Here is a 21,147-nt window from a genome sequence, read left to right on the forward strand (position 1 = left end):
TTCTGCTGACCTACTCATCCCCTGTTTGATCAACGTGTGAGGAGGAGCATGTGTGTGTGTGTGTATGTACACACATCCCCTGCTTCATGAACGTGTGAGGAGGAGCATGTGTGTCTGTGTATGTACACATTCATCCCCTGCTTGATCAGCGTGTGTGTGTGTGTGTGTGTGTGTATGTACACACTCATCCCCTGCTTGATCAGCGTGTGAGGAGGAGCGCGTGTGTGTGTGTGTGTGTGTGTACACACTCATCCCCTGCTTGATGAATGTGTGAGGAGGAGCATGTGTGTCTGTGTATGTACACATTCATCCCCTGCTTTATCAACGTGTGAGGAGGAGCGTGTGTGTGTGTGTGTATGTACACACTCATCCCCTGCTTGATGAACGTGTGAGGAGGAGCATGTGTGTGTGTATGTACACACTCATCCCTGCTTGATGAACGTGTGAAGAGGAGCGTGTGTGTGTGTGTATGTACACACTCATCCCCTGCTTGATCAGCGTGTGGGGAGGAGCGTGTGTGTGTGTGTATGTACACACTCATCCCTGCTTGATGAACGTGTGAGGAGGAGTGTGTGTGTGTGTGTATGTGCACACTCATCCCTGCTTGATGAACGTGTGAGGAGGAGTGTGTGTGTGTGTGTATGTGCACACTCATCCCTGCTTGATGAACATGTGAAGAGGAGCTTGTGTGTGTGTGTATGTACACACTCATCCCCTGCTTGATCAGCATGTGAGGAGGAGCGTGTGTGTGTGTGTGTGTGTATGTACACACTCATCCCCTGCTTGATCAGCATGTGAGGAGGAGCGTGTGTGTGTGTGTGTGTGTGTGTATGTACACACTCATCCCCTGCTTGATCAGCGTGTGAGGAGGAGCGTGTGTGTGTGTGTGTGTGTGTGTGTATGTACACACTCATCCCCTGCTTGATCAGCGTGTGGGGAGGAGCGTGTGTGTGTGTGTATGTACACACTCATCCCTGCTTGATGAACATGTGAAGAGGAGCTTGTGTGTGTGTGTATGTACACACTCATCCCCTGCTTGATCAGCGTGTGAGGAGGAGCGTGTGTGTGTGTGTGTGTATGTACACACTCATCCCTGCTTGATGAACGTGTGAAGAGGAGCGTGTGTGTGTGTATGTACACACTCATCCCCTGCTTGATCAGCGTGTGGGGAGGAGCGTGTGTGTGTGTGTGTATGTACACACTCATCCCTACTTGATGAACGTGTGAGGAGGAGTGTGTGTGTGTGTGTATGTGCACACTCATCCCTGCTTGATGAACGTGTGAGGAGGAGTGTGTGTGTGTGTGTATGTACACACTCATCCCCTGCTTGATCAGTGTGTGGGGAGGAGCGTGTGTGTGTGTATGTACACACTCATCCCCTGCTTGATCAGTGTGTGGGGAGGAGTGTGTGTGTGTGTATGTACACACTCATCCCTGCTTGATGAACATGTGAGGAGGAGCGTGTGTGTGTGTGTGGTTTGCACCAGCTGCCCGAGGCCTCCACCCCAGCGCCTTGTACCCTGCACTGCAGGATGCTCACGGCGTCACTGCTGAGACTCGGAGACCGTCCTGTTTCCAGCCCCTGTTGGGCGCCACCTGCAGGGGGCAGCAGATGGGGTGGGGGTGGGAGGAGCGGGTCATTTTCTGTGTCTCCCCCGGGGTGGGCTGGGCCCTGCAGACGGCCTTCCAGACCCCATCCCTCGGAGGTCCCCGCGGCCGGCGCCCCTCAGGTGGGAGGCACTCCCAGCGCCTGCCCCACTCTCCCAGGCTCCGGCACCTCCCTGGTCTTCCTCGGCTCCCTCAGCATCTGGTCCCACAAGGGAAGCTGGTTCTGGAGTTTACGGGCGTCCTTCTGTCCATATGAGGAGCTCGAGGTAGCCCTGTGCTCAATGAGACGGAGCCAGACCTTCTTGGACCCAGGTCGGTCCTTCACAGAGGCCCGGTGGGGCTGCTTCCACCCCCACGGAGGCCACCCTGAGTCATCCAGCCACCTCCAGCCGTGGGTGACCGAGGCCCGAGGGACTGCTCTACGATCACCGCCAGCCCGTGGGGCGGCAGCTTCCCTCGTTGGTGGCGAAGTGTGGGTTAATCCTTGACAGTAGAAAGTGAGAGTAACCCCAATGCCATTATTTAGTGAATAGACCAGTGTTCATAATTTTTGGAAAATTTGGATACTGTCACTAAAAAGGATATTTCTTGTCCTCTTTTGGGAGTGCGGGCGGCACTGCACGGCTTGAGGGCTGTTAGTTCCCCTAGCAGGGATCGAACCTGTGCCCCCACAGTGGACGCATGGCATCTCAACCACTGGACCACCAGGGAAGTCCCTTCTTTTACTCTTAAAAGTCTGTATTCATGTTGTGATGGTAGCTGTGTTAAATAAAACCCTCAGGAAAAACTGGAATCCACCACACTGTAAGTTGTCCACAGGTGATGAAAAGAGGGGGTTTGACTTTGTCAAATTGACTGTATATTTCCCATACTTCCTGAACTATCTCTGTATTTCTTTTATAACACCCTGTCTTCTCCGTTAATGAGAATTTTTATTTCCTGTGTCTTTACAGTTTGTCTGTTGCGAGATGGCAAAACAGAAGAGAAAAGAGAGCAGAGTGGCAGAGAAAAAGAGCAAAAACCTGAAGGTGTCAGCTGCACAGACGCCCCCAGCACCCGCAGCCCCGCCGGGCGCCGGGACGGCCCCTGCCAAGGTGGGTGAGGCGGCACGCGGCTGGTGTCGGGGTGGGCAGTCCCCGTGGACATGCACCGTGCCTTCTAGACAACTGGGGGGCAGATCAGAGCTGCAGGGAACTGGGCCAGAGCCGCGCGGCTGCCCTTTCTCAGCCTCCAAACCTCGGGGCGCCGGCGGGGCCTCAGGGGCCCCGTGGGGTGCCGGGTGATGCGGCTGCATGGAGCTGGGCCTTGAGCCCCTCACACGGAAGAGGGGGCCTGGCCCGGGGTTCTGTGTGTGTGCAGAGGTTACGTCAGAACGTGTTCTGAATCCGCTCAGAGATGTTTCCGTCTAAAGCGGCTGCTGCTGTCACCGGGTTCTGAGCGTCAATTTCCGTCGGTGCCGAGCTGGCTCTGACCCAGCGTGCCGTTGATCAGAGGGCGTCAGTGGTCACAGGCCCTGAGGAGTCACTCGACAGGAAGTGACAGTTGGTAGACACGCCTCTCTCTCACCCGCGTGGCGGGTGAAGGTGCCGGCGGGGGGGGGGGGCCTGAGCAGCCTCCTGCCCTCGGTCCCCGCTTGAGCGCCCAGGGACCACAGGGAGGGCAGCATCGTTGGCGCCGCCCCGCATCGGGTGGTTTGGGGCCGTGATCAGGCTTAGCTGTGAGGATCTGCCCTCAGTCAGCCACTTGACTGGGTCCTAGTCTGGTCTTTCTGGGAGACTGCGATGGAAGCTGGACCTGGTGGGTGTGGTTGCTGGGCTTGCTCGCTCTGGGGAGCCGTGTCTCCAGCTCTGTCTTTGTTTCAAGCCTGGGCCGTGTGCAAGGCTGGGAGTCAGGGCACACGCAGCCGCCCTGCGTGTGCAGTAGGGGAGGGGACGCCATGTGGGGGGCTGGGGCGGGGTAGCAGGGAGGCTGGCTCCTGGCCTGCAGGCCTTGTGCAGGACTGTCGGGACCCCAGGACGCCATCCTCTGGGCAGCTGTGTGTCCTGGGGAGGCACACCCGCACCTGCCTCCACAGTGGGTGGGCAGGTACCGGTGTGGAGGGAGGGGCCCTGGGTCAGGGTCGTCTCAGCTGTCCTGCCCTGAGTCAAGGTGAAAGCCGCCCTGCCGGCTGGGTGCCCCTTCCCCACCTTCTCCCTGGTGCCCACCTGGCCAGGGCGCCCCGGTGACCGCAGGCTGCGCCCAGCCGGCGGGCCGGGTCCCTGGCCCTGCGTCGGCTCCCGCCTGGGCTTGCGGCCGGCCCCGTGTCCCCAGGGCCCGTCCTTGCCGTCCTCGCCGTCCTCGCCTCCCCTGCCACTGGGTCCCAGTTTTGTCAGCGCGCCTTGGTGTCCAGACCCCAGACGGAGACTGGGTTTTTAGAGCTGTTCCAGCTCCCGTTCAGAGTCCGGCCCTCAATCCCTGCAGAGCCTCCGGGCACGTGGATTCCTCTGGCCTGTTCCAGGACACGCCCCTGCTTTCTCTAGAAGTGAATGCCATACTGTCACCCTGGTGACACATGATTTTGTTAAAATTTCCAGCTGTTAGTGGTCTCTGCTTTCTGGCTGCTCGTCACTGGCAGGACCCACAGAACAGCCTGGGTTTGTGATAAATACGCATGCATGCTAAATCACTTCAGTCGTGTCCAACTCTTTGAGACCCCATGGGCTGTAGACTGCCCGTCTCCTCCGTCCATGGGATTCTCCAGGCAAGAACACTGGAGTGGGCTGCCGTGCCCTCCTCCGGGGGCGCTTCCCTTCCAGGGCTCAGACCCGCATCTCTCACGTTTCCTGTACTGGCAGGCAGGCTCTTTGCCACCAAGTATGGCACAGTTTAAATTCATACCTAAGACCAATCATGGTTCTTAAATTCAGGCGAGTTTTTAAAAAGTGATCTTTTTTTTTTTGTTATTTAAGTGCTTGTTGATTGAGAGAAATTTGGGAAACAAAAGCGGGGAGAAGCTGGCATTTCCCTCCCAGCTGTCCCGCTGCCCCGCTGCCCGGCCTTTGCCGCATAGCTGCCAATCGCGGGGTCCCTGTGGGGCCCCGCTCTGCAGCTTCCTCGTGGCCCCCAGTGGCGCTGGGGAGGGGGTGTCTTCTGCTCAGGGCTGGTCTCCAGGGTCGTCCTCTGAGGAGACGGATGCTGCTTCCTTGAGACCACATCCTGGTTTTGCTCATCAAAACGCTTCTTTACCCGCTGGGCCTCTGGTTCTCGTGGGAAGCCGGGGAGCTGCCGGGCCCCGCCTTCTTAAAGGAGGGACCCCTCTGTCCTCTCGGGGTGGGTGACAGGAGCCTGTGGAAAAGTACTGCCCCGCCCGCCCCTGCCGGGAGCCCGAGGAGCCGCTGTGCTCCTGGAAGTGCTGTCCAGGGGCCCACGGGTGCCTGTGCGGTCGCTTCCCACAGCACGGGCCCTGAGCTCCCGCCAGGAGGGCTGAGGGTCCTGGGGGGGGGGGTGCCCCGCAGCAGGGCCGGGGGCGCCTGGCTTGGGCTGTCCCCAGCGCGTCCCCTCTCTGTCCCTGCCCCCCTGCTGTGTTGGTCCACAGCGCATGACGTCTCTGCAGCTGGGCCCGCCCGCTTTTCGGTCCCGGTTGGCACAGGTCACCATGTTGACCCACAGGGCCTCAGGCTGGCATCGTGCGGGAGTGGGGCCCATGGCCACGAGTCCCCTGCACCCCCGTGCTGGGTCTGCGGCTGGCCAGCTGCTACTTTGAAGGCCTGCCCCGGCCGCTTCCTGGTCCTCCCGGAGGGGCTCGTGATGTAGATGCTTCGCAGGTCTTTCTATTCCAATGGTCGTGCTCGAACCATGGATCCTGGAGTTGGTCCATCTGCCCATCTCGTAGCTTCTTAACCCTCCCCGTGAGCTGGGAGGGTAGCCCCTTCCAGACAGGTCTCCGGCTTGACAGGCAGGAGGACGGGTCGGGCCAGCAAACGTGCATGGAGGTGAGGGGTCTACAGGCCACGGCTCCCCCTCCCTGGGGAGATAGCAGTGCAGACAGTGACCCACGCAGCGGGGCGACGCCCCAGAGCTGCTGTCGCCCTGGAGCCAGCGCCAGTCTGCCACCCGGGGTGGGGCGCGCGCCTGCGCTGAGCGGGCCGGCAGCCCAACCCTCTGCTCTGGTCTCGCTGAGAAGAGTTCCTTATGTCTGCAAAGCCTGTTTGCATTGACAGAAGCACCTTGACCTCGGGTTCTCGGGGGCCGAGGTGTGGGGCATTGCTGGCCTCACAGAGGGGCTGGCCGGAGAGGCTGGGTCCTGGGCACAGTCCCTGGGCGGCTGGGGTGGGAAGAGGTCCTCACCGGGGTCCCTGGGCGGCTGGGGTGGGAAGAGGTCCTCACCGGGGTCCCTGGGCGGCTGGGGCGGGGAGAGGTCCTCACCGGGGTCCCAGGTGGCTGGGCGGGGAGAGGTCCTCACCGGGGTCCCAGGTGGGTGGGTGGGAAGAGGTCCTCACCGGGGTCCCTGGGCGGCTGGGGTGGGGAGAGACCCTCCGGGGTCCCAGGTGGCTGGGGCGGGGAGAGGCCCTCACCGGGGTCCCAGGTGGCTGGGTGGGGAGAGGCCCTCACCGGGGTCCCAGGTGGCTGGGTGGGGAGAGGCCCTCACCGGGGTCCCAGGTGGCTGGGTGGGAAGAGGTCCTCACCGGGGTCCCTGGGCGGCTGGGGTGGGGAGAGACCCTCCGGGGTCCCAGGTGGCTGGGGCGGGGAGAGGCCCTCTGGGGTCCCAGGTGGCTGGGCGGGGAGAGGCCCTCACCGGGGTCCCAGGTGGCTGGGCGGGGAGAGGCCCTCACCGGGGTCCCAGGTGGCTGGGCGGGGAGAGGCCCTCACCGGGGTCCCGGGTGGCTGGGCGGGGAGAGGCCCTCCGGGGTCCCGGGTGGCTGGGTGGGGAGAGGCCCTCCGGGGCCCCCAGCTGAGGTGGCGCTGCCCCCACCCTGCCGCTCTGGGCGCCGTGCGGGCGGTGTCAGGCAGGCCGAGCTGGCACGGGACAACCTGCTGGCCCTCCGCCCGCGTGGCCTTCGGGGGTGGGGAGGCCCACCTGTGCTCAGCACGGTCTGTGGGCCCCCGTGTCTTCATAGGCCCTGCTGACAGTTGACGGGGCAGCGGGGCTCCTGTGACCTCCCATGTGCTTGGGGGGAAGGAGGCTCCTTGCTTTTAACCTGGAAGAATCAGACAGGAATTCTGTGGGCATGAAGCCCACACGTGCTTCATAAAACCGCCAAGTGAGGCTGTGAACTTCTTGGCCTTGAGAATTTGCTCGGTAAAGTGACTTCATACCAGTGGTATTTGCCTTAAGAAATGTCACTGGTCTGGCAGCGGACATCTGGTGGTTAACGAGTGCGGGTGAGGGGTTGCTGGTCTGTAAGGACAGCGCCCTGGGAGCCCGGCTTGTTTTCTCAGCAGAAACTCCCTCTTCCACTGTTCCTGTTTCCTGCTTTGTGAGCACTGGGTGCTCGGTGGTCAGCCCCTGGGGGCTGCGAACCGTGGGCTTGCGGAGCTAAGAGGGTCCCGGGCCTGGGACCCTGAGGGCGGCCCCTGCCCCGGGCCCCCCTTGCCCCTGGACTCACCCGCACACTGCATAGCCGCTCCGCAGCGAGGTCTTGACACTTGGGCTGTGGCCAGTGTGGGGCTGTTCTGGATGTGCTGTGTGCAGGGGCCTGTGCTTCTGTTTCTCCTGGTGGGTTCGTAGGACCGGGAAGGATCTATGGAAGCGTGTGTTTACGAGTCTGTGCGGCCCGCCAGTCCTGTGGAGGTCTCAGAGTGCTACGTGCTTGCCAGCACTTGGCGTTGTCCACCGTGTTTTCAGTCTTGGCCCGCCTTATGGGTGTAGTTGTTCTTACTGTGTGTGTAGGCTTTTTAAGCGGCTTTATTGGGGTGTTGACAGGGTAGACTGCGTGTTTATTTTTAAACCTTACTGAGTGTGGTTGATCTGCAGTGTGTTAGTTTCTGCTTTACAGGAGCATGGCTCACTTCCGCACGCACACACGTGCCCTCTTTCCCGTCCTGCCCGTCTGGTTTATCACAGGACTGTGACTGGGGCTCCTCATGCTGCACACGCAGCCAGGGCCTTGTTGTCTGTCCACCTCTGCTAGCGCCTGAGGACCCAGGCTCCCAGCCCAGCCTCCCGCTGCCCCTTGGCACCTGCAGGGCTGTTCTTTTTGTCTGTGAGTCTGTCTGTTCCATAGATAAGTTTGTGTCATGTTTTAGATTCCACATGGGAGTGACACAATATGATACTTGTCTTTCTCGGACTTCACTTAATGTGATAATCTCTAAGTCCATCTGTGTTACTGCCAATGGCATTATTTCATTCTTTTTATGGCTGAGTAGTATTCCACTATGCTATGCCAATGCAGGTTCAATCCCTGGGTTGGGAAAGTCCCCTGGAGAAGGAAGCAGCAACCCACTCCAGTATTCTTGCCTGGAGAATCCCATGGATGGAGGAGCCTGGTAGGCTGCAGTTCATGGGGTTGCAGAGTCAGACGTGCCTGAAGTGACTGAGGCCGCAGTGTTCCGTGTGTTGTATGTACCACGTCGTCTTTATCCACTCGCCTTCTGGTGGACGTGACAGTTGTCTCCTTGTCTTGGCTACTATAGACAGTGCTGCAGTGAACAGGGTGCGTGTATCTTTTCAGATTAGTTTCTTCCGGACGCATGCCCAGGAGTGGACTTGCTGAATCATACCACAACTCTGATTTTAGTTTAAGGACCCTCCACGCTGTTCGTGGGGGCTGCGCCAGGCTACATTCCTGCCATGTAGGAGGGTTCCCGCTTGTGCACGCCCACTCCAGCAGTTCCTGTCTCTAGACTGGTCACTGGTGGCCGCTCTGACCGCTGTGTGCCGGCGCCTCGCTGTCGTGAGGTCGCGTCGGAAGCCGCAGAAGCCGGGGGGCCGTGTGCTCTGCGCCGTCTGCCCGTCGGTGGCGGGCTGTGGTGTCACACCCGGGGGGGGCGTCGGTGCCGCCCAGAGCGCCCAGACGCCCCTCGTTTGCACGTACATGTGCATGTCTTTCTGCGCGGCTTGACCGCAGGTGTCATGACCCAGCCCTGCTGTGACCAGCAGCTAGCAGGGCCACAGGGAAGCCTGTCTGCAGTGCTGGGAGCATCCACGAACGTGTGTTCCTGTCTCGGGAAACACCTGGATGTGACTGCTGGTCGTACGGTTCACGCATGTGCAGGAGGCCGCTGCCCCCTCCACGCCCGTTGCCCATCGTTGGGGGGCGGGGGGGCGTCTGGCTTCTTTGCATCTTCCAGCGTTTGGCGTCTCGCGGTGCTCACACTGGTGAGGACGGCCTGACTTGCCCTGGGAACGGGCAGACTGTTGCTTTTCCAGCCTTGGAGATATGTGTGCTGTTGTCTTTATTAACTCTGGGAACTGCCGGGCAGGTGTGTGGCGCACCTTGCTGGGCTGCTGGCAGCGCCGTCTGCTGTGTCCATGCTAGACGCGGCCCTTGCCCTCCCTGCAGTGTGACTCTGGGCCCTTTTCCAGGACGTCTTCGGAGCTGTGCCCCAGGGCCCGCGGTCTGTTGTGAGCTGTGTGCCTGCGTCTCTGAATGGGGTTTCTTGGTCCTTTGTCGCCTTTGAGCCATTAGGGTGTAGCTGGAAGCCGCCCGGCGCCCCCTGCCCTGGACCCTCTGCCCTCGTCCCCCAGCCCTCCCCATGCGGAGTCTAAAGCTCGAATTACCGCTCCGTCAGCGGGACTGCTTGTGTGAGCTCTGCTTCCTTGTGGTCAGCAGAAAATAACTCAGTAAAATGTAATTTTAAAGAAGCAGTGTTTATTATTTTTCCTGAGTTATACATGGACAAATGGATAAAAAAAGAGAAAAGGAAATAGAAACATACAGAAGAAGCCAGGCAGGGGAATCCTGCCAGCCCACGAGAGCTGCGGTTGGCACTTGGGCTGGCACAGTGCCCTGCGTGGATGCCCTGGCTTTTCCGTGTGTGAGGCGCCACGCCAGCCCTGGGCGTTACCACGCCTTCCAGGCTTCCTAGTGCGATGAGAGGAAAAGGTCCTGCGTGATTGTTGCAATTTCAGTTTCTTTGCTTGCTGCCTCGAGCGGCTGCTGGTTTCTTTCCTGCGAGCTGCCTGGGTGTTTTTCTAGCTCTGTTGCACAGCTTGCCGTCTCCATGTAGATTTGAGAAAACACCTCTGCTGAGTGTGCATTGTCCTAGCAGTTCAGATATTTTTCCAGCCAAGTTATTTGTGTGGTTTGGGCCTTAGACAGCCCCGTGCCAGCTACCCAGCCTCCCCGCCGTGTGCCGGCCCTCTGGTGCCCGGGTCAGTGTGGGAAGGGGGCTCTCCCGTGAGCGCCGGCCGCTTGCTTGCTGTAAGGCCTGGAGGACCCCGACCCCAGGGGGGCGCCGGGCGGCTTCCAGCTACACCCTAACGGCTCATCACAACGTGGCCTGTTCCGCCCCCTCCAGCGGCCTGGGACCCGGCTCCTCCCCACTGCCGTTCCCTGGGCCCAGCTTCCGCAGACCGGGCTGGGGGCTGCCTGGAGGGGCTTCGCAGGGGCACTTGGGTGAGCAGCGCAGTCTCTGGGCCCACCCCCTCTCCCCAGAGCAGCCTCTCTGCCACTGCCGCACCCTCTTCCCTATGGTGGAGGGCCTCCTGGATGTGGCCACTCCCACCCAGCCTGTGCATCCGCCACCTTTCCTGCCGACCATCTGCACCTGACTTCGGTCCGTTCGCTGGTCCAGCCCTGCTCCCTGCAGTGTGAGCAGAACCCAACCTGAGCCTGTGTGGAGGCCTCTAGCCTCCGTCTGCTGCTCCTCCAGCCGCGGGCAGCCAGGACCAGGCCCAGAGCCGTCCCCTCCCCCAGCACAGACCTGGGACACGGAGGGGCTCGAAGGACTGGGGGCCTCTTCCCAGCTGATCCAGATCACCTGCTGGTGCCCAGAGGCGCCTTGGGGCCTGGCCCTGTCCGTCCCTGTGGGCCCACTGCCCCCTTGCCACCCCTGCATCTCGGGATGTGGGGAGCAGAGCCCCTCGTCCCGGGAAGGGCTGTGTGTCTGTCTTCTGAATAAACAGCATCAAAATCATCAAGGGAAGTTTCAAAGGCCCCGTTCTGCCCTTGCGCCCCCACGCATCCCCTCTCAGTCCCTCCGAGGCGTATCTGACAGGCTGTGTGTCCTGTCTTTTCTGACATCACCCTTGATGTAGCCTTTAAAGGCAATGCCCCCCCGCCCCCCACCTTTATCAAGCAGAAACACGTGTTGTAAAGCAGCGCAGAGGTGCAGTGGGCCCGCTGGGCCTGGCCCGCTTCTGTCCCCGTGCAGATGCTTATGCCATGAGGAGTGGTGGAACGCGCCCTGGCCGCCCTGACTCAGGAGGGCCCCTCCTTGTGCCCTGCTCCTGGAGGCCCTGGCCTGTCCCCCACCCTCGCCCCGGGGCCTGGTCTCCTGGGGTCTGCCTGGCCCGGGCTTTGGGAGGGGGCCACAGTCACTTCCTGAACTTGGACGTCACCGTGACCCCCAGCCGTGTGTGAACTGGGGGTTTGAAGCTCGAGGGGCGCGTTGCTCGAGGGTGCTTGCTTGGGATGTGGGGTGTCACCGTGCCCGCGCCCGGTGTGTGCAGACAGCAGAAGGTGGGCGCAGGGAAACACCCCGTCCTGTCGTCTCTGCCGAGACCACCTCCCCTTCCCCGCTGGTAGGGAGCCACTCAGCTTATTGTTCTCGAGAGCTGACGCCATGTTTATTTCAGGAAGCTAGCTTCATTAGAAGGGTCACTCCTAACTATAGAACGTTACTCAGTGGCCTATCAGACGATGCACTCGAGAAAGTTCTCTAGTTTTGGGTCTGAAATGCCAGAACGGACAGATGAGGCCCAATATTTGTTCAGTCTTTCAAAAGTATTTTCGCAGTGGAATGAAAAGAACTCCCAGGATGGAGCGCTCACAGCTGGGAAAACAGTTGCTGCTTTGAAGACGGTTTTCCCAGGCACAGGGCTCATGTCTCCCGCTGCGAGGGGCAGAGACGGCGTCTGGTGTTAGCGGAGGGTTCCTGGCTGAGGCCGGCCGGTCTGAGCTGGGCCGCCCCCGGGGAGCGCGCCTGGAGGAGCTTGGAGGAGCTTGTCCCTCAGATGCACACCTGAGTTGGGGGGAACGCACCTGCATGCCCACAGGCCCCGGTCTCCAGGTGTTGACCCACTGAGTTTTTGCTCAGAAGCCACATGTTAAAAGACAAGTGGGATTGAGGGCTTGGTTCCCCAGTGACCACCGGGTTTGGCTTTGGCTTCGAGTCCCAAGCCTCTGCTGGCCCAGCAGAGCCCTGCTCATTCTTCAGGGCTGAGCACGGTGGCCACCACAGCCAGACACCTCCACCCAGCAGCCCTCCTGGCCTGGAAGTGCAAGGCGGCTGGAGCCAGGCCCCACCTGGCGTGGGGCAGGGACGGAAGTGTGTGATGGGCGTACCTGGGTCTGGGATGTGTGTCTCCATGCCAGGACCCAGGGCTCAGCATGCAGGACACAGACAGGCTTACGGACAGGTGTGTGTCAGGGTACAGGCCCACTGCTGTGACAGAGCCCCCAGAATAGAGAGCCTTAAATAGAAGGGGATCTCACAGCAGCGGTGCCAGCTCCAGGCCACCAGCGGTGGCTTCCTGGCCCTGTTTGGGTCCGGCTCCCCTGGCCTCTCAGGCTGGAAGGTTGTGCCTTTTGACATCTTCATCCGGTTCTCTCTTCCCCGCCCCGGCCCCCGGCCACTGCTTTTTTTTTTTAAGATTTTTTTGATGGGGACCACTTTATGTATAGGTCTTTATTGGATTTGTTACAGTGGTGCTTATGCCTCTGTTTTTTGGCCGCGAGGCGTGCGGGGTGATAATTCCCCAACCAGGGATCAAACCTGAACCCCCGCCCCCATTGGGAGCACAGAGTCTTAACCACTGGACGGCCAGGGAAGTCTCCTTCCACTTCCCACCACTGCTTTTAGAAAACCATTCATGGGCGTTTCCCAGCCAGTCCCGGGTTGGCGAGGACCCTGGCGGATCCCACTCCATCACTCCCCTCCCCTCCCTCAGGCTTCCCAGGAAATTGGTCTGGAAGGCCTGTTCTTCCCGGTTTTCCCTGTTTTTGAGGGGCTGATTTTTGCAGGTGTTGCCTGAGGCAGAGGTTGCCGGGTTGTGTGGCAGGGTGACGGACAGCGGGGTGATGGCCTCCTGGGCGACCTCACTGACTCCTTCAGCCGTGTGGGCACTTGACCCTCCTGCTGACTCCGTGGAGAAGTAGGCTCAGCGGGTGGCAGTGCGGGGGTAAAACCTCTGAGTGGAGACAGTGGCCACCGTGGTCTCCCTCCTGTCTGGGTGGCTTACACTGTTGAGTCAGCAGAGAAAACTGTCGCGTCAGCTGCAGGGGGAGTGTTCCGAGCAGGGCTGAACCTCCTGTCTGGGTGGCTGTGGGAGCTGGTCGTGTCCTCCCCGGGAGAGCCCGAGGCTCCTGAGGGCGGGGACCCACGTGCATCCCAGGTGGCAGCACCGCCTGCGACAGAGGGCCTAGGGACCAGTCCCTGGACAGACGGGGACGGCGCCCTTGCAGTGACTGGACTGTCTCCAGGACTCTCTGCAGCAGATTTCTTGTGATAAGTTTTAGAGTGACTTCACCCACTGACGAGGCTTGGAGTTGCAGTCAGGGTTCGGTCCACTTTTGTTCTATGTTTCTTTAGCCTGTAAAACCCTTGTTCCCGGATGAGATCCCCACCCTCTGGACAATGGCAAACTCCAGACCCACTCAGAGCAGCTGGCTTCTGGCGGCACTCAGCTGGGCGTTGCAGGTGAGGCTGCGGCGGGGCCCATGGGCGCGGGGGCCGCCCGGCGGAAGGGCCTTTCCTGGGCTCTCCAGCCGCATGGAGCCGCGCTGGCCTCGGCCCTGCTGTCGAGGTGCCGGGGTGGGTCCTGCTCTGACGGCTGGTGCCCCCGCTTCCTTGAGACACCCCTCTCCCTCTTCTGGCCCCACGGCCCTTCCCTGCAGGCTTGCTGGTGGGTGCAGGCCTTAGAGCGTGCCACAGGGCACAGTGGGCTGAGGGGCTCACACGCACTTGACCCAGAGGCTGGTGGGCACTCGGTGGGGAGCAGGGCTGGGCTGGCGACTCTACCTTCCTCCTGCCCCCCATTGTCCTTGATGCGGTGTTCAGAGGCCTTAGAGACCTGAGCAGAGGCACTTCTGTGCAGCTGCCACACCCATCAGGTGCCCACACCCAGTACACGCGCGCACACACATACTCCACATCACACACCCCGTACCCACACATCACACCACACCCATCGAGTCCTCACACCCAGCACACACATCACACCACACCCATCAGGTGCCCCCACCCACATGCACACACACACACACTCCACATCACATACCCCGTACTCACACCCAGCACACACACCACACCACACCCATCAGGTGCCCACACCCAGCTCGCACATCACACCACACCCATCAGGTGCCCATACCCACATGGACACACACACACCACACCCATTGAGTCCTCACACCCAGCACACACATCACACCACACCCATCGAGTCCTCACACCCAGCACACACATCACACCACACCCTTCGAGTCCTCACACCCAGCACACACATCACACCACACCCATCGAGTCCTCACACCCAGCACACACATCACACCACACCCATCAGGTGCCCACACCCAGCACGCACGCACATCACACCACACCCATCAGGTGCCCACACCCAGCACACACATCACACCACACCCATCGAGTCCTCACACCCAGCACACACATCACACCACACCCATCAGGTGCCCACACCCACATGCACACACACACACACTCCACATCACACACCCAGCACACACATCACACCACACCCATCAGGTGCCCACACCCAGCACACACATCACACCCATCGAGTCCTCACACCCAGCACACACATCACACCACACCCATCAAGTCCTCACACCCAGCACACACATCATACCACACCCATCAAGTTCTCACACCCAGCACACACATCACACCACACCCATCAGGTGCCCACACCCAGCACACACATCACACCACACCCATCGAGTCCTCACACCCAGCACACACATCACACCACACCCATCAGGTGCCCACACCCAGCACACACATCACACCACACCCATCGAGTCCTCACACCCAGCACACACATCACACCACACCCATCAGGTCCCCACACCCAGCACACACATCACACCACACCCATCAAGTCCTCACACCCAGCACACACATCACACCACACCCATCGAGTCCTCACACCCAGCACACACATCACACCACACCCATTGAGTCCTCACACCCAGCACACACATCACACCACACCCATTGAGTCCTCACACCCAGCACGCACATCACACCACACCCATCGAGTCCTCACACCCAGCACGCACATCACACCACACCCATCGAGTCCTCACACCCAGCACGCACATCACACCACACCCATTGAGTCCTCACACCCAGCACGCACATCACACCACACCCATTGAGTCCTCACACCCAGCACACACATCACACCACACCCATCGCGTCCTCACACCCAGCACACACATCACATCACACCCATCGAGTCCTCACACCCAGCACACACATCATACCACACCCATCAAGTTCTCACACCCAGCACACACATCACACCACACCCATCAGGTGCCCACACCCAGCACACACATCACACCACACCCATCGAGTCCTCACACCCAGCACACACATCACACTACACCCATCGCGTCCTCACACCCAGCACACACATCACACCACACCCATCGAGTCCTCACACCCAGCACACACATCACACCACACCCATCAAGTCCTCACACCCAGCACACACATCACACCACACCCATCAGGTGTCCACACCCACATGCACACCACACCACACGCCCCAAGCTCATTGCTGCCACAGATGCTGGGCCAAAGTCCAGCCCCAGTTCCCACCCCCGTGTCTGCTTCTGCCACGGCAGCTCTGCCTTGGGAATTAGCGCTTCACTAATGTGCTCGATTCCTGACGGTTGAGGATCATCTCAGGGGTGTTTCCTCCACACCGTGGGGCAAAGGGCCAGCCAGGAGGTGGCCGAGGCCCCAGCCTTCCCGCCGATGGGGTGGGTCCCAGCCCAGGTTCTGCTGACGTGAGTGCTGCCCCCCCCACCACAGGGGCGCGGGCCTGGCTGGGGGCAGGCCACAGAGCCCCCAGGCCTCTGGGAGGTCACGCCCGGTGCTGAGCCGGCCTCTGTGCCAGCCGCTCCCTGCCGCTGGGCTCCTGGCGGGCCGTGAAGAGCCTTACTGCCTGGGAGGGCGGGGGCGCCAGGAAACAGCAAAGCGATCGAACGCCTTGATTTTATCTGTGCCTGTCCTGCCAGAATGGTTATATCAGCCTTCACTGTCAGACAAGCACTCTGAGAAGGGCGGGTGTGAGCTCCGGGCCCGGAGCCTGCGGGGGCAGATTGTGGCTCTGCCTCTGGACCAGGTGCCAGGCTCTCGTGTGAAAGGGGCTTGAGAGCACTGGGTCCGGGAAGAGCCCTGTGGTTAAGTTGGGGCCTCTGCCTGTACCTGCCCTTCAGACTTGGGGCTGCCCGCGCACGTCCTGGGTTTGCCAGAGGGCCCGGGACAGGCCTGGTTCTCTAACACGCTGTCTCCCTGCCCCTGCCCACCGCCACTCCGCCAGCTGGGACGAGAGTACCCCGTGCTGGGGTTCCTCCTGTGACAGGGACTTGCCAGGGTCAAGGGGCTCAGTAAGAGCGCTCACCTCCTCAGATGGGAGTTCACGGGGGAAGCGAGCCTCGGTGGGGCCTAAGTCACTGGAGACACCTGGTGAATGCAGGTATTTGCTTGGGACAAAGACTCTTTGGAGGTTTGCACTGTGAAGAACTGTTAAAACTAAAACTGGCTCATCTCCTGTCACCTAAACATTTTCCAGGGTTTGTCACCTAAATGTTATCCAGTGTTCCCCTGGGAAGGCCCCTCCAAGAAGCTTATCCTGGTGCCCACCCAGAGTGTGCAACATTCGTGGGGCGCCCTCCATATGCTGGGAGCATCCAGGGCTCAGACAGCGTCGTCTGGCCAGGGAGGTGGCCTCCTGACACGGGGTGTTTCTCTTGTGAGGAAGGGGTGGCTCTGCGGCTGAGGCTGAGTGCCCCCCTCTCCCACAGGAAAGCACTTAGATGGAGAATTCAGAGACATTGGCAACAGTTTTATTGACAAAAGGCTGAACAGCCCGGGACTTGTTAGGTTTCTTTCTTACATTTTAACAGGAAGACTCTATGTTGTCACTGTCACCACTGTGTTTCAGAGGCAGGTTCTTAACACGCCTGCCGCAGCCCACCCTTCAGGAAGTTTCCCCCAGGTGTGGAGGGAGGCGCGGGGGCCTGGTGCACACCCGCCGTGGAGCGCGCCCCACACCCCCAGCTCACGTCAGCCTGCGCCTTCCGTCCCCGAGATGGCGGGTTCACGGCACATCCGCCTGGAAACAAGGCTGCCTCATCCCGGCGCCCTCCTTTCTGCTCTCCTTGGGGGCTTCAGAAGCTTCTGCCCCGGGCCCAGCATGTGCCAGAGGCAGGGGGCGGTTCTGTGGGAGCCACCGGTGGACAGACGCCCCAGGGCCGCGCGGGGCGCGCCGTCCTCCCCTGCGGCCCCTACACGGTGCTGCTGAGCTTCACCTCGGCCTGCTCTGCGCTGTCCGGGACCACGGCCTTCAGGGCCGCGTGGCAGAGGCGGTTCAGGGCCGACAGGCCGCTTTTCTGCTCCAGGTAGAGCCGCAGCTTGTCGCGGAAGGTCTCCCCGAGGAAGCTGTAAATGAGCGGGTTGAGGCAGCTGTTGGAGAAGGCGGCCAGGTTGACCACGTGGCCGGCCAGCGGGTGGGCGTGGCGGGGGGAGCGCTGGCAGGGCGCGGCCCCCGGCGGCGCGCGCTGCAGCAGGTGCACGCTGATGAAGACGTTCTCGGGCAGCCAGCACACGAAGAAGACCAGCACCACGGCCAGGATCATGCGCAGTGCCTTCTGCCTCCGCGGGCGCAGGCCACGGTGCCGGTGCGCGCTCACCAGCACGCGCACGATGAGCGCGTAGCAGAGGCCGATGACGGCGAAGGGCAGCACGAAGCCTAGCGTGACCTCTAGCCACTGCACCTCCCGGACATCGGCGAAGCAGAAGCACGCGTCCTCACTGCGCTGCAGGTGGGCAGCCGTGAAGGGCGCCAGCGTGGCAGACACGGAGGCCATCCAGATGAGGCCGCAGCTCACCCGCGCACAAGGCTTTGTGCGGAACGGGCCGCAGCGCACGGCCTTGGCCAGGGCCAGGTAGCGGTCGAAGCTCATCCAGGTGAGGAAGAAGACGCTGCTGTACATGTTGACCTGCAGGAAGAGCGACATGAAGGTGCAGAGCGCAGCGATGTCGTAGTACTGCTCGTCCAGGTTGAACACTTCGATGAGCGAGTCCGCCACCAGGATGAGGTCCGCGGCCGCCAGGTTGATGAAGTACAGGTCGGGAATGGTCATCTTCTCCCGGAAGCGGATGTTCACCACCAGGATGAGCAGGTTGCCCACGAAGCCAATGGGGAAGAGGAAGATGGTGTACAGGCAGGACAGGAAGAGCCCGATGGCGTACTGCTGCCGCTCTGAGAGCGCTGCAGAGCCGTTAGCCAGCGTGCGCGGCAGCTCCAGCCCTGCGGCCGTGTCGTTGTAGGTGCCCGGCGGCAGCTCCATGCCGAGCCAGGGACGCCGGGGGTGGCCGGGCTCTCAGGATGCGCTGCGTGGCTCCCGGAAGCCCGTGCAGAGCAGGAAACGCATCTTGAGAAAGAGAGGTGGCGCTCCTGGAAGTGAGCCAGGCGTCTGTGAGGCCAGAGCAGGTCTCCGGGCGCCTGTGCAGCCGGAGGCTGCAGTCCGTGTCCGCACTGAGCCTGCGCCCTCACTCCGTGGCACCTGGGAAGGGAGAGCAGAGGGTCAGCGGGCGCCAGGGCATACCGGCTTGGGGGAGCACACGCGCGCGGGAGGGCTGGGTGTGTTCCCTCGGCCTGGAAGGTGGCCAGCCCTGAGCTGGAGCAGGAGAGTCACATGCAGAAAACACCCGGGTTCTCCCGAAGCTCCAGGGCTGTGGGCCTGAGGCCCGCCAGACACAGCTCAGGAGGGAGCGAGGCGGGATGTGAGGGCTGGGGGCAGGGTGAGCCGCAGGAGGACAAGAGGGGATGACATAGCACGCGCCAAAGGTGCAGCCCACTCTGCTCCTACAGCCGCACAGGGGGAAGGAATCCGGTGGTTTTGGCTGATCCTGAGTCCGGGTGCTGAACACGAAGCTGTTTTCATAACATGAAATGAAAAAAAGTGGTCATTGTTTCAGGACCTAAAATTTGTCTTACTGTTTTGTTGGTTATTGTAAAAACCAAATGTATCTCCTTACTGCTCCTTGCAGCCTAGAAATGCTGTGACCTGGAGGCTGGGAGAGAAATCCTCCCGGACCTCTGCTTCTGCCAGTCCTGCCCTGGTGGCCGCCAGGCCCCAGACGGACACGGGCTCTGCTCACTGCTCCCTGGGCCTCTGGGCGGGGCCTGGGGTATCGGGGTGTCCCGGGCTGGGGGGGGCCAGGCAGCGGGGCAGGAGGGAGGAGCCCTAGCAACCCAGCCTGGAGAGTCTCCGCTTCACCTGCAAGACGGTTGGGAATCGTTTTCAAAGTGTTGCCAAAGCAACAGACACTTCCTGAGTGAGCACTTGAAAACACCGTTAAAAACAAGAAAAGGAAAGAGAGAAATCAGGACCCTGGTGTCAGTTATTTTAAAAAAAACTCAGTAACCTCTGCTTCTGGGGTTGATAAACTGGATCTTACTGCTGGTTCTGTGTTCTCTATTGGTCTTTGATCGGTAATCCCAATTTGAACCAGATAAACGCCATTGTTCTCGGATCCCATCTGTAATATTTAAAGCCTCTGTTTTTAAATTTCTCTGTAAAAGCTGCTTAGAGTATTTGCTTTGCTCTTTTAATGTGGGAATTTTGGAAAGTTTTGCGCTGATTCTCCAGAAGTTCCAGGCCAGCAGAGCCTTGGGGCACACCCGCCCTCCCGTTTGCTCTCCTCGGCCCTTCTTCCCCAGTAAGTGCTCTCCCGTCCCTGAGTGTCGTTGCTGTTTCTGTGCTAGTCTTGAGAAAAGACAGGCGTGAGCCAGCTGCCGCTACACCCTCCTCATGAAGGCTGGCCACGAATGTACAGATAGAAAGGTGAGTGTTAAACGGCGGGGCCTTGTCTTGTTTCAGATTGCCACCACTTGTCCAGGTCTAAAAAAATGAGCCACGTTCTTGTGAGACCTGTTGTGCTGAGTCGCTCAGTCGTGTCTGACTCTTTGCGACCCCATGGACTGTAGCCCGCCAGACTCCTCTGTTCATGGGATTTTCCAGGCAAGAACACTGGAGTGGGTTGCCATTTCCTTTTCCAGGGAGATCTATTAGCTCTGTGTTCTACGTATTAAAGTAACCTCAGGCTGGTGGGCATCCTCACTGAAGGAGAAAGGAAAGTGCTGGCCGTCAGAGGACAAAAACCGTTCACCATCCCCGCTGTCCTGTGATACAAAAGAACCTTCCTGCTGAGCCTCCGTATTGAAGGCCTGGGGGGCGCCTGGATTGTCCACATCGGCCTGGCTGCCGTTCACCACCCCAGGCAGCCCGCCCAACCCAGCCGCCTGGCCCCGTCCATCCTGGCGCCTGGGACCCCCTTACCTGTGCCGCCTCTGGCCACCCGATGTGCGTTGCTCTGAGCAGACTTGTCCTGTCCCGGGGAGCGGGGCTCAGCCAGCCTCCCGATGTGTCCCTGCTGGGGAACAGTAGTGACTCTGGACTTGGGGTGGAATCAGGACCTTCGCAGGACTCCAGAGAGGAGTGGGGAGGAGCAGGAAGCCGCGGCACCCAGCCCTCGGCCAGCCCGCCCGCCTGCTCCGGCCAGGCCTGCCCCTGGCGGCCGCAGGCTTTATAGGCTGCAGGCGACCTCCCGCGAGTCTGGCGTAACCCCTTTGGTGCCGGTCTTTTTCTCACCCTGCGGCACTGAGCTGGGTCTCCCCAAGCGTCTCCCTGGAAGTTTACAGTTGACTGGCTTTTCTTCATCTGCTGATACAAACTTTTCTTTTTAACTTTGAAGGGACTGTAAGTGGGTCTTGTTTATCTTTCAGAGAATATTATTCTTTGTCGAAGCTCACGTATTATTGCTTGTTTTAGCAAGAGACTGCCTTTAAGACTAACCACTAAATTTCCTAAGTTTTAGAGAGTAGTGTGTGAATTATGCATAGAGAATTTAACCTACGAACCTCACAAGACATTTGTAGACGGAAATGCAAACCCAGCAAGCAGTGAGCAGGCAAGTGAGTTCCAGGCTGGGTAGTGTTTCCTACTGGAGAGGAGCCAGCTCAGTGCCCCCCCCCACCCCCACCAAGCCTTCTCCCGAAGCCCCTGGAGGGCTCGTTCTGCAGCTGCTGCGGAAGACCCCTCTTCCTGCCACGAATCTCCCGCGCGACCTGTCCCAGGGCCGACCGAGCACGTGCTCCACCTGCCGGCAGCTGGGAGAGGCTGGCCGAGCCGC

General features: G+C 60.4%; 2 protein-coding genes across 4 annotated transcripts in view; one reads left to right on the forward strand and one right to left on the reverse strand.

The window, feature by feature from the left end:
- Positions 1-21,147, forward strand: part of C10H7orf50 (chromosome 10 C7orf50 homolog) — a 67,787-nt gene that overhangs the window by 7,618 nt on the left and 39,022 nt on the right. For all 3 annotated transcript variants that reach the window (XM_043915480.1, XM_043915479.1, XM_043915478.1), the window contains exon 2: positions 2,562-2,702. In XM_043915480.1, coding sequence (XP_043771415.1) covers positions 2,577-2,702 — 126 coding nt within the window. In that variant the 5' untranslated portion in view covers positions 2,562-2,576. The remainder of the gene's footprint in view (positions 1-2,561; positions 2,703-21,147) is intronic.
- GPER1 (G protein-coupled estrogen receptor 1) lies at positions 16,772-20,532 on the reverse strand. Its single transcript, XM_043915473.1, has 2 exons — positions 20,295-20,532; positions 16,772-18,515 (listed from the first exon to the last, which is right to left on the reverse strand). Exon 2 carries the CDS (start codon positions 18,297-18,299, stop codon positions 17,235-17,237), a length of 1,065 nt encoding a protein of 354 aa, XP_043771408.1. The 5' UTR covers positions 18,300-18,515; positions 20,295-20,532; the 3' UTR covers positions 16,772-17,234.

This window comes from Cervus elaphus, chromosome 10 (assembly GCF_910594005.1).
Source record: "Cervus elaphus chromosome 10, mCerEla1.1, whole genome shotgun sequence".
Classification (NCBI taxonomy): domain Eukaryota; kingdom Metazoa; phylum Chordata; class Mammalia; order Artiodactyla; family Cervidae; genus Cervus; species Cervus elaphus.

Excerpts from the sequence above, each read along its gene's own strand:
- GPER1 (XM_043915473.1), bottom strand. The coding sequence starts at position 18,299 with ATGGAGCTGCCGCCGGGCACCTACAACGACACGGCCGCAGGGCTGGAG.